The sequence below is a fragment of the Hyaena hyaena genome, unplaced genomic scaffold (assembly GCF_003009895.1).
Source record: "Hyaena hyaena isolate Hyena2069 unplaced genomic scaffold, ASM300989v1 scaffold_559, whole genome shotgun sequence".
In the NCBI taxonomy this organism is placed as follows: domain Eukaryota; kingdom Metazoa; phylum Chordata; class Mammalia; order Carnivora; family Hyaenidae; genus Hyaena; species Hyaena hyaena.
The window spans coordinates 1,038,442-1,051,229 of NW_024081191.1; the positions used below are offsets into that span (position 1 = coordinate 1,038,442).

Below are 12,788 nucleotides of genomic sequence, written 5' to 3' on the forward strand. Positions count from 1 at the left end.
CCCTTCAGGCACCACAGTAACCAGCTTCCTAGGCTTCCACCATCTGCGTGCCTTTCTGATGAGTCCTGTTGTTTACCAGTCCCTGTAATAATAGCATTTATATAATCTGTCTTCTGGAGCCATTGTCCACAGCAGACATTGCCACAAAACATTCTCATACATTTATTCCATTCCGTGATGCTCTTGGAAGAGTTTGAAGAAGCTTTCTAAAGTCCCAGTTTGCTTCTTTTTTACCCTCTGCCACTTTGGACCACTCTGTTCTCGCATCAATCATAGGTGGTTCGAGATCAGATCTCTCACTGCACCGTGAAACTGCGCCAGACCACAGGCCTCATGGAGTACTGCTTGGAGGTCATTAAGGAAAATGATCCCAGTGGCTTTTTACAGGTGAGTGTCAACTAGTTCCTACTTCAGATTCTCAATATCCCATGAGACTAAGTCTATGATGGCAAGGATGGACTCCCAAAGGCCCTTGGTGAGCACGGGTCCCCTCCACAATGAAACCCACCTTCAGACTACCATGCATAGATGGGTGCCAGCAAAACTCCATTGACTTCTTGAAAGTCTAGGTCCCCATGGGCTACAAGATGGAGCAGTGCGTGGGCTTTTCAAAATTTGTTTTTGTTCATGTTTAGTCATAAAAATGTAATTCCCTATAAGTTCCTCCAAAGCCAACCTACTGACTTGCCTAAGAATTGAGTCTCTTTCTACTACTTTCTTGGACAGTTTGGTCAGCTAGAAATGTCTAAATATGCAAGGCTTCTACCTTCTTGACAGTTAATCAGTGATTTCCCAAATAAAGTGAAGTTTTTTTCATTCCTTGAATTTCTCATGATTTCTTCAGTATTGATTGTTTTAATGAGATGTGATGATGTCAGTTGAATTTTACTTAAGTTTTCATCTTAATGATTAAGGGACCTTTAATTAAGGAATACATAGATTATCCTTCCAACTCACATTCTATCAAACTGGCCAAGAGTGACAGAGGGAGATTAAATAGAAGAAATGAAAGAGTTCTCTATCAAAGAATAAAGTGATACAGTCAGATGATCTGCTTAAAGTGTAAGAAATTCCATTTTACAGGTGACCATATGCAGCCTCTCTAAGCTATTTTATAAAACTCATTTCTGGAGCACCTGGGTGGCTCAGTTGGTTAAGCATCTGACTTCGGCTTGGGTTTGTGGGTTTGAGCCCCACATCAGGCTTTGTGCTGGTGTTACAGAGCCTGCTTAGGATTCTCTCTCTCTCTCTCTCTCTCTCTCTCTTTCTTCTCTCCCTCTCTCTCTCTACCCTTCCCCACTTGCATGCTCTCAAAATAAATAAAAAAACTTTTTAAAAAACCCTCATTTCCAAGTTTTGACAGGAAGCCCACACCTCCTATTAGAAACTTAGAGTTGCTGGTGCTAGTAGGATTAATTGATCACCATTATATTATGATCAGTCATAAATAGCATGAGCATATATCCACGTTTGTCTATTAGAGCAATTAACAGCTGCTGATTATTTCTAGTGGCCCCCTCTGACTCACAGAAGCACCCAGATTTGCATGGGCCACTCTTATCATAACAGACTCCTCACTGCCTGCATGGAGACAGGGAGGGAGTGAGTCCCAAAGTGGTTTGGTGATGCTCCCAGAGAGCAGAGGAGCAGTGTTCTGTGTCCAGTGTGGTGTTATATTTCTTAGGCTGTGGTCTTTGATGTGATTAGATTTCTGACGCCCTCATAAGGAGAGTGCACTTGACTGAGGATCAGTGGGGAAAAGGCACGCTCACTCCCAGGATGACCACGGACTTCGACCTGAGTCTGGACAACAGCCCTCTGCTGCAATCCATTCACCAACTCGACTTTGTGCAGATGAAAGGTATGTGCCTGCATCCCCCTAACAGAGCAACATCCTGAGTGGATACTGGTGCTTGAAGCAGGATCAAGGCTTTGTACCAGATTGCAGAAAAAAAAAAAAAAAGGCAATTGCCACATTTATCAATCACCTAAGGGGTGGGAAGGTAAACACACACACTTCTGGTTAACGGTTCAGAAATTTAGAGTGGCTCCTATCTATCTTATCACATAAAGGAAATATATCATTGCAGTAATGTGACCTCCCTCTCAGAAAGTCAGATAAACTCAATTCTTGCCTCTTTGTGTCTTAGAAATTTTACAAGCCTAGCACCAGGGGATAGCTGACATAAAAAAAAAAGTTATGGAGTTAGAGACGGCATCACTATACATAAATAAAATCTTGTTACAGAAAGTCACCCAGTTACTGAATCAAGGCAGTTCAGAATTGAAGTGACTACTTCCACATGGATAGGTTGTGAGCAAATGGTTGAGCATAAGTCAGGGGGAATTTGAGAGGATCCCCATTGGCTTGCCAAAACTGGTCGGGAAAATGCAAGCCTGGTTACAGACAGAACATGAAAATTTGAAATTTTAACTTTTTAAACTTTTTGGCTTATGTGATAAAGGGATATTGCAAGATCTCTTTAAGATGGTTTGGGTGACGGAGGGGAAGTGCAAGTGCCTAAAATTACTCTTTCAAAGAAAAATAAAAAGCCAACCATGCAACTGTATTTTTATGGCCGTTTAAGTAATATCCGTTTGAAAAATATTCTGACTTTTTTTTTAAACTTTCACTTTGCACTATGGATACATTCACAGGAAGATGCAAATATAGTAAGGAGAGGTCCAGTGTACCCTTAGCCCAGTTTCCCATCTTGCATACCTGTCATATCAAAACCAGGAAGTTAACATTGGTATGGTGCATATGTATGATTCTGTCCCATTGTGTCACACGTGAAGACTCATATAACCACCGCTGCAATCAAGATGCACAACCACAGCATCACCACGAAGATCTCATGCTAACCCATTATCGCCATATACTCATACCCACGCCCCTCCCCTCTACTACCTCCAATCCCTGACAACCACTAATCTATTCTCCATCTCTGTAATTCTGTCATTTTCTAATATTTTTGAAAACTGAAGAAATTTATTTGCTCTCTGCTTTCCCCAATTTAAGCATCCACATAATAAAGGGTTTAGAATCCAGCACTTTAAATTTTTCTTTTTTTTTTTGAGAAAAATCTACATACTTCCTTTCATCAAGCAGAGAAAACCATCTAACCCAGCAAGTTTTTTAAATTTTTTAATGTTTTTTATTTATTTCTGATAGAGAGAGACAGTGTGAGCAGGGGAGGGTCAGAGAGATAGGGAGACACAGAATCTGAAGCAGGCTCCAGGCTCTGAGCTAGCTGTTAGCACAGAGCCCAATGCGGGGCTCAAACCCACAAACCATGAGATCATGCCCTGAGCAGAAGTCAGATGCTTAACCGACTGAGCCACCCAGGCACCCCAAACCCAGCAAGTCTTAAGGCTATATGCTTGTGGCTCACATAATGCAGCTAAACTCATCCCTGTACCTTGTACGGGTACCTCTCTCATCCCTTTAACAGATTTTTGCTCTTTTCTTTTCAGTTTTCTCACTTTTTGTTTAATATGCATTGCTTTGGGATGATGCCTTCATTAATTTTTAGAGTAAGTACTATTAAGATTGTAAATCAAAGCACTTTGTTGCAGTAACAAAAATCTTTCACATTTGCTGAGTGCTTACCAAACTAAATAGTCTCCTAAGTGCTTCACATGGATTAACTCAATTTATTCTCACAGCCCTCGTACATATCTGAGGAAACTAAGGCACAAGAAGACTGGATAACTTGCCTGGATTCACACAGCTGGGAGTGGCAGGGCAGGGATTCAAACCCAGGGAGTGAGGTTCCAGAAACTCACTGATCCTCATTATAACACAACTTCCAGTTTGTTCTGTGATGTTACTGCATAATGAACTGGCTTCTTCAAGGATAACTGAATTCCTCTTGCAAACTTCAGAAATTTAATTTTCTGTTACAACGAGTCTTTCTTAATGTTTAAAGTTTTTCTTTCACACCCACATGGTGTTATAACCTGTGGAATAACAGCCATCTGAATAATACAGAGAGTCCCAGGTAAATCGACCTCAGTCAGCCTCTCTCTGTATCTAGTTCTTTCAATAAGGTAAAATCATTAAAAGGTTATGTCACAAACAGCTCAGAGAAGAAAATATGTCACAAAAGGGCAATGGAAGGGCTTTTGGTGGAAGAGAAAAAAAATGAACCAACCCAATTAGCCTTGGTGATGGAACAGGTAGAGGGTAAAAGCCTCAGGGCTTTGAAATGCTTTCATTGGCTGACAGAGCCCTCTCCTCCCCCATTTGCTGTCCTTCTGAATCACATCCATCTGCTCAGAGTGGAATCCAGGCCAGTTGGCAAGACGGACAATTGTGTTGGAGTGAACGGGCCCTTCATCCGGTAGGGGAATTGCAGACACGTGCTGTGCATCACGGACCACACTGCTAATGCAGTGTCGCTTAGCCGTGTAAGGCTGTCACTTAGCCGTGTAAGGCTGCCTACAGAAATATGCATGAACGTGGCTGTGTATACACTCCCTTAAAGTCTGTACACACGGCAGAGAACACCAAGCACTCTAAGGACCAAAACGAAGAACTCACTCACAGCAAAAATTCACCTGGAACACAAAATTGTCCCAAACAGTTATTTCTGAAGTTCATATAACAGGCCATTTGGTATGAGACTGGGTTATTCAATTTTCCTTTTCTTTTTAACACTTCATATTAATTTAATTTACTTCTGATTAGTGTCCTTCTACAGAACTCATTTATATGTTTTGCTTTGTGCTCATTAAGTTTAATTAATTCAGTGAGAGCCAAGTCCTCTTTAGACTCTAAATAATTTTTATCTGTCAGATGTTTTCCATGGAAAGAGAATGCCAAAAGGTCATTATGCAATTGAACTTGGCTAGCTGGAGCTAAGACTACTACTACTGGCCTTTTTGAGATCCGTTAACATACACAACTGTGCCTGATGTAGTGTTAGACATTTTTTCCCCTTAGGATATTCTTGATCAGTTTAATTAACTGCACTTTCACAGCTTGTCAGTAAAAATAATATCTCAAGAAACTGTACCCCAGAATCCATGAACAAATGGTCAAAATTTAAATAGCATTGGGATTGGTGCTAAAATAATCTGACATCATTAATACAATACGTGTAGTTAAATATATGTTTTCTAATTGTGCTAAGCAGATTACAGTAGAAAGTTAAAATATTTTCAAGGCTACTTAAAATATGCATTTAAAGTTATGACTTAAGTTGACAACAAAAATATCTGTTTCTTCCTTCACTAAAAATTTTAGCATCTCTCTAGTTTTGAGATTTCATCTCAGATGCTTTTTTCCCCTTGATATCAAAGAAGATAGGTGTGTTGCTGGTTTTTAAACATTTCCAGTTAGGCCGGCTACTATTCAGCAAGAGTGCACTACCTAAAATTATTCTTTTATTAGCCATGGATTTAACTGATCTGCTCTTTCTGATTCTACATCACGATCAAGCAATTGAAATCTAAGTGGAGAATGCCAGAACCTTCTTCATTCTAACATCCCTAGAAAAATATTGTCCCGGAACTGTTTAAGTATACAAAGTATCCCAAGATTCATGAGTCGGCACTGAAATGAAATTCCAGCATGTTCATTCTGAACCAGGATGAAACAGTGACCTAATGCTTTCCAAGCCTTTTTAGCATATAGACCCAATGGCTGTTAATCCCTTAAGTGCCTCTACTCACCTCAGAACACATTTATCTTCATTAACCCATATCGAATGTAAGAGCCCTGACTATGCACCAAGGTCATGGGCAAGGTCAGTGCCAAGTGTACAGACCCTCTTCTAAGTCATGGAGAAAGAACACGTAGAGGTTTGGTGGGGATGGGGTTGAGCACACGTGCTGACTCACATGTAATTTGTTCACGCATGTGATCTGTTTATGGTTTGGAGGCCTGAAATGCATGTCAGAGAATTGTACACTATTCTCTTTAATAGTGTACAAATGAGGGCTTTGCAAAAATGGCTTGCTGTTCCTCTAAACTCTAAACTTTCCCCAGATGCCACTTGCCATTTTTTCAGCTACTGTAAAAAGGAGTGATGGTCCACAAAGGAACTTTCAGACAAGATGACTCAGTAGACCTGCATTCCCAACCACTGTAGCTCTTACCATGAAATGTTTCTTTTCTTTCTTTTGCAATTTTTGTAAGTATAGTTGACACACAATATTACATTAGTTTCAGGTGAACAACATAGTGATTTGGCCAGTTGATACATTATGTTAGGTATGGTGAAATATTTCATTAATTATAGCATTAAGTCCTGGGGAACTTTATCATTAACATTCCAGGAAGCAAAAGGAAACATTCCCCCTGGAATTAGGCTGAGGACTTCCCTCTAGTGAGCACACTATTAGTACACACCGTGTAGTGCAATGAAACACAAAGCCCCTGGAGTCAGCCTGCGTGGCTTCACATCTGGCAAAGCCAGTCAGGAGCCATTAAACTTTCTGTGTTTCAGTTTCCTCTTCTACAAAATAGAGATAATAATGGTACCCATTACTATCAGGGTGCTGTGAAAATTACATGAGTGACTACACATGTAGCCTCTCACCATACTGTCAGGCATTCAGGAAGTGCTCAAAAAACATCCCTTGCCATTATTTTTCATGTCCAGGGTGGGAGGCCATATTCCTCACATGTACTCGCCACATTCCTGTGACCCTTCACAGAGGAATTCTGCCTAGTTGTGAGTGTTCACAATCTGAAGGATCTGGAAAAAAATTAAGTGATTATATTTTAAAAAGTAAGCTATAATATGAACTAGAATGGCCTTTAAAAAGGCCATTTGAAAACTTTAAGGAGACACTGTTGCAGAATTTCATTTTGAGCCCAGGCTCCCCTAGTCCTCTTCAAGGAGGTCAGTAAGAACAGGTGCTCCTTGTAACTAAGAAGAGAATTTTTAGCCAGAGGCTTGATTTTATGGGCCACAAAAATGCTAAGCAATAGACTTCTGATCAGGTCAGGAGAAACTAGTTCTCCAGGAAAAACATCAACATCCAAGAATGATCATGAAAGTTATAGGATTAAGACAGCTACTCCCAGCAACAGGAGTTTCAATAAAATAAAGCTTTCTTAGAGGTTAGCCCAGAAACCATGATACCATCCATTTCCAAAACACAAATAATAAGTTAATTTGAAAATACTTTGGATTCTTATAGACCATTTGTTTTATACCTAATAAAGTGAAATAGAGTAATATAACACCCATTATAAAATCTGTTTTGCTAAAATGTCAGCCTTAGTCTTTACTAATGAGGCTGTAATTTTGTCACATTTGCCTTTTATATGCAACATCACTTTGGGGTAAATAAGGAAACATAAAAAATAATTCTGAGCACATCGAGAAATAGATTTAAACATGCAAATGTCTCTGTGTTCCTTCATTTTCCTCTCTCTCTCTCTCCTTCTCCCTCTCCCTCTCCCTCCCTCCCTCTCTTTCTCAGTTAGCTTTTTTGTTTGCTTATTTGTTTAAATCTGGACAATATTAAAATCTAAAGATTAGTGAGTGGTTATACTTTTTATTATCTTTCTGATCGTTTAAAATGTGTCCACTGAGGATTTACAAATGAAGTTTTCATGTTTTAATTACACATGACACCATGTATTTCAATTAATCTGTTAATTATACCTATATCTATACAGGGAAATCTGAGTTTCTTATCAGAGCCATTGCAAGCATTTGCATGATTCAAGTTGAAACCATCTTGTGATCTTATTCTTTGATTTAAAAATTGATGAAATGTAGGCTGCCTGAAATATGAACAAAGAGAAAATGAAGATTGATAGGGGAGTTGATGAAATAAAGAGAGTCCAAGGAATTGCTTTATGGTAGGCTCTGATTAATAAGGACAGCTAAAAGCAAATATCCCTGAGGAGAATCATCCCATGTCTCTAGAAGCCCTTTGAAGAACCGGTTGCTTAAACTTATCATAATTTACTCCACTGTTAATATGTTAAAATTTATTATTTTTATAAGGAAAAACATTTTAATGACAAAGTAGTTACCTAATACATGATAACCTAAAGTTGGCCCTCCAATTACAACTGTTAGGTGGTGCCTAGTTATGTGTTGATGATCATTAGAAGGAGTTAGATCTTTTCTCTCCTCCTCTTCCCATCCAGTCCTATAGTCTAGTCCTTGAACAAGGCAATGAATTTATTTCCTCTCCTCCAATTCCAGATGTTCTGGGACCTCCGAGGCTGCAGAAGCCACTGGTCTCTCCTAAGACCAGCTGAACCCCATGCCATTGAAACCTGAAACAAGTAGGGGTGCCCGGGTGGTTTGTTGGTTAAGCATCCAACTTCGGCTCAGGTCATGATCTCACGGTTTGTGAGTTCGAGCCCTATGTCAGGCTCTGTGCTGACAGCTTAGGATCTGGAGCCTGTTTCAGATTCTGTGTCTCCCTCTCTGCCCCTCCCTCACTCATGCTCTTTCTCTGTCTCAAAAATAAATAAAACATTTTTTAAAAATTTAAAAAGACTGCTAAGACAAAAGAAAAAAGAAACCTAAAACACGATTTCCCTTCCTAAACTCACCGCCTCCATTAACTGGTCATACTTTTGATGTAATTGTGTTTGATCTAGTCAGGCAGACACGGTTTTCTTGTATCACAGTCTTTTCTTAGGTAGAATTGACCTGCATCACCTTCCCATCTTTTGTGTTATGGTCACTGCTTGTGTTTTCTAGGTGGTCTACCATAGAACCTGCTTCTTAAACTGCTATTAAATAATCCGTCTTTTTGGTTGAGGTGATGGCAGGGAGCATGTAACTCAATGCATGACACAGAGTCCAATTTGGTACAGCATACCAGGTGCTCTACAATTAACATTTGTTTGCTTAAATGTCCCTGGGCGTGGTCCAAACTGTTCCCTCCTATTGTTAAAGTGCTTTAAAGATAAATTACTGTTTTGGTGCTGAAAAAAAAATTTAAGCAGTTCATAAAAACATCATTCCCAGATACATATACTGAGTTTATATATTAGGAACTGGGATTATGTGTTACCTAATGTTGCCACATCTGTGTGTCTGAAGGCTCAACCACTCTGCAGTTTTAGGTAATAGAAAAGACTCTCAGCTCAAAATGGAGACGGGGCATGTTGTGACTATTAATACTGTGGCAGATTCTCACAAAGTCATGAGGACACCTTGACCCTCCCCTGCCAGGCCCCTTCTGCTCCCATACTGCTCTCCAGGCTCACAGTTGGCGGTTCTACGCCTGCAGGAAGAGTGAACTTGAGCTAGCATAGCTACCTTGCAAGAATGAGGTCAAGTTCCTCAGAAGATTCAAAATGGCAAAGTAACTGTTTTTGTGTCACTTGGTATGAAATTTTCAAAAGCCGCTGTTGTAACTACTTAATGCACACGAGACTTTGAGTAGAATCACTGGTTTTAAAAAAATGATAGAACCTTAGAAATACAATGGTTTCAGAGCTACTGCTTGGAAGGCAGTTCCAAGTTTATAAACTGGGGGGTCAAGGTTCAGAATAAATTTTATGATAAGATTTTCAGCCATGTTATGGGTTAAATCAGCTTTAGTGGGCTGGGCTGGAAACCCATCCCCCATGTAAAACGTTTCCCTTGGGGATGATGTCTTCAGTCCCCAAGGGGGCGAGAACAGAGCAGTTGTCTCCCTTCCACTTGAGATAGGAAGTGCCACCATGAGCTTGGGAAAAGGCAGCACAGCATCTCAGGGACCAGCCCCACTCCTGGAGACTCTGGAAAGGATCCAGTTCAGGTCTCCCCGGGCCAGTTACTCAGTAGAACCCTCTGTTGGTCAGGGGGATGTTAACATTCCAAGACACTGAAATGTTTGCAACTCAACTGAAGCCAGGGTTACACTAATTTCTGTTTAGCTTCCTCTCCAGTCCCAGCAACCCCCATCCTGCAGCTGGAGGAGTGTTGTACCCACAACAACAGTGCCACACTGTCCTGGAAACAGCCACCTCTGTCCACGGTGCCTGCCGAAGGCTACATTCTGGAGCTGGACGACGGCAATGGTGGTCAATTCCGGGTAAGCATAGAGCCTGCTACTTACTAACCAAAGCCACAGACCACCTCCGAGAGCCCATCTTTGGGTCTCCGGCCACGATCCCCCACCTCTCCTAAGACCAGACCACCCTTGCAGGGCCTGCCTGCCCTTCAGCTAAGGCTTGCATTCTCCTTGAACCATTAAAGATGGATGTAGGAGTCTCTGAATAGAAACTGTCCTACCCTTCTTAAGAGAAAGCAGCCGCGGTGCTGTAAGCTCTGAGGGCAGACTGCATGCACTCATATCTGGACTCCACCATGTAGCTGTGTTACTGCCCATGTCTCACCTCGTTGAGCCCTCAGGACCCCCTCATCTGGAAAATGGGAAGGATAATATTAACATGTACCTTATGCATTGTTGTTAAGAGCCAGTTAGACAACCCGTATAAAATTCTTAGCATGCCAGGATCCCCGACCCCAATCTTGTTAGTATCCTACCAGCCAGTCGTCATTTTAAGGCTGTGCTTGGAATACAAATTATTTTTACTCATTACATCAGCATAATATTGCAAAGCATACAGCTAAAGAGGGAGGCACATGCCTAACCTATGCTAAAGATGCATTATGCTACAATTTATTTTAAGCCTTTGAAATGTCATTCTTCCTCCAGCCCCTGTTTCCTCCCCCTTCCCTCTGTACCACGATAAAACCGATATTCCTGTGACTTTGAGGGTAGTCTTTGTGACAGTTCCTGAAGTTACCAGTGGAGTTATAAACACAGCAGAGACCACCCTCATGTTTCCAAACCAGTTTTTACAAGTCTCATGGAAGGATAAAGAGCTCGGTAGGTATAACATATTTATAAATGCCAAGTTAATGATAGTAAGGCAGAATGCTAACTAAAGCACCCATTTTAAACCAGTTAAGCCCTAGCCACTAGTAACTGCCATTCATTAAGGCAGGAGGCCCATGCTAAATGTAAATCACTGTGTCAGTTTGCACACATGACCTCTGTATGTGATCATATAGCAACCTCGTAAAGTGGGCATTATTGTCCCCTTTTTACAGATGAGGAAACTCAGACTAAATGAGGTCAATTAAATGGCTTAGGATCTCACAGGATTTGAGCCAGATCAGGCTGACACCAAAATGCTTGCTCCTTGCCTCTGAACAACACTGCCTCCCCAACCCCTCACAGGACTTGGCATTAAACGGTGCCCTGTGGTTTGTTGACCCTCAGGAAGTGTATGTCGGAAAGGAGACGATGTGCACTGTGGACGGTCTTCACTTCAACAGCACATACAACGCTCGCATCAAGGCCTTCAACAAAACAGGAGTCAGCCAGTACAGCAAGACCCTGGTCCTCCAAACGTCTGAGGGTAAGGCCCTTCAGCAGTATCCCTCAGAGCGAGAACTTCGAGGCATCTAAAATGGCTGGCAAGCCCGGAGGTAACCCCACCACTGCCCACATTCTCAAGTGTTTCCATGACTTGCTCTGCATTCTGGCACAAGGCCGCTGTTCCTCTCCTGCCGTTAGAGAGCCCATGGTATGTGGATGTGATCAAACCAAAGAGTCCACAGCAGCAGTTCAAATGGCCTGGGGCGTCGGCTTCCTTTGATAACATTCTAAATAAGCTGCAGTTGAAGAAGCTGAAAAATGAAGGCCTGAATGTCCCCCCCCCCCCCCCCCCCCCCCGTGTGTGAAACAAATGTATCTAGGCTCTAGGGCAGGCTCCCATTCTCCACGATACACATCACTTGCCAATTTTGCCCAGATGATTCTAAATTGCTGTGTAGCGCTTGCTTGTTTCGGAGGGTGGGGCCAAGGTTCTTTCCAGCTGTGGATTTGTGTGACTGAACATATTTCCAATGGGCGTGGGGTGCTAGAGCTGTTCAGAGAGGGCCGTCGGCCACTCCTGGCCTCCCCAGCGTGGACCGCTTCCATCTCACACCCAAAGCCAAGGCCGGCAGCGCCAGGACTGAGGCTTCCTGTGGGCACCAAACAGGAAATGACCAGCAACTCCGCATTACCTCACCATTTTCACCTTTGCCCGTCCCTCTAGGCTTGGTTAGGCCACCTTAGGGCCACGATACAAGGTCACTCTCTAGCGAACGCTCTCTTCTTGGCTATACTGTAAATAGTTTGGTCATCAAAGACAAGCCATTCCTCTCGGAAGAGAGGCTTGAATTTGATGACCAGGTATAACCTCTGAGGCTTTTAACGTTTTCATTTAGAAGCAATCACAGCACATGAAATTAAACCTATGAAGAGGTATTTGTGGTTGGTGCCAAAGCATTTTCAGACCCTCTGGGTATCATTTTAATCATAGAAGTCACCACCACTGGCATTTGCCCATGACCTCCCTCTGCAGAACTATAATTGTGTTGATTTTGTCCAAATTCAAGATGTTAGCTAAAAAAAACTGTGCTGGTGTTTTTTTTCCCCACATCCCACAGACCTTGGCATGTGCCAACCACCCTTAAAATGGTTCACATGGTTAAAAACAAGCACAACTTCAAATCCCACAGCAAGGTTGACAGGTCCCTAGCGGTACAAACCGTGCCTGGGGAGCAGGGGTAAGTCTGTGACGGATGGTATTCAAAGAGAAAGGTTTGCTGAAGGGAAAATGACCCCATGACCTATTCCCACCAGGTTATGGGGACGTGGTAGCTACAGCCTCCTGAATGATCATTCTAGCAACTTCTCTCTGGGATGACCTATCCGCTTGAGAGCAGTTGCCTCTTTTCCCAAAGTACCATGCTAACTGCTAATGCCCTCCAAGCGTTGTCTCGATGCAGTGCAGAAGGCCCTTCATGATGATG

General features: G+C 42.1%; 1 protein-coding gene across 9 annotated transcripts in view; it reads left to right on the plus strand.

Annotated features, from left to right (window-relative positions):
• TRIM9 (tripartite motif containing 9) overlaps window positions 1–12,788 on the plus strand; it is a 103,214-nt gene that overhangs the window by 68,477 nt on the left and 21,949 nt on the right. For 6 of the 9 annotated variants that reach the window (XM_039256131.1, XM_039256133.1, XM_039256127.1 and 3 more), the window contains exons 4-7: window positions 277–387; window positions 1,708–1,861; window positions 9,851–10,008; window positions 11,206–11,344. In XM_039256131.1, coding sequence (XP_039112062.1) covers window positions 277–387; window positions 1,708–1,861; window positions 9,851–10,008; window positions 11,206–11,344 — 562 coding nt within the window. The remainder of the gene's footprint in view (window positions 1–276; window positions 388–1,707; window positions 1,862–9,850; window positions 10,009–11,205; window positions 11,345–12,788) is intronic. The other 3 variants (XM_039256132.1, XM_039256128.1, XM_039256126.1) reach the window with 1 other exon arrangement.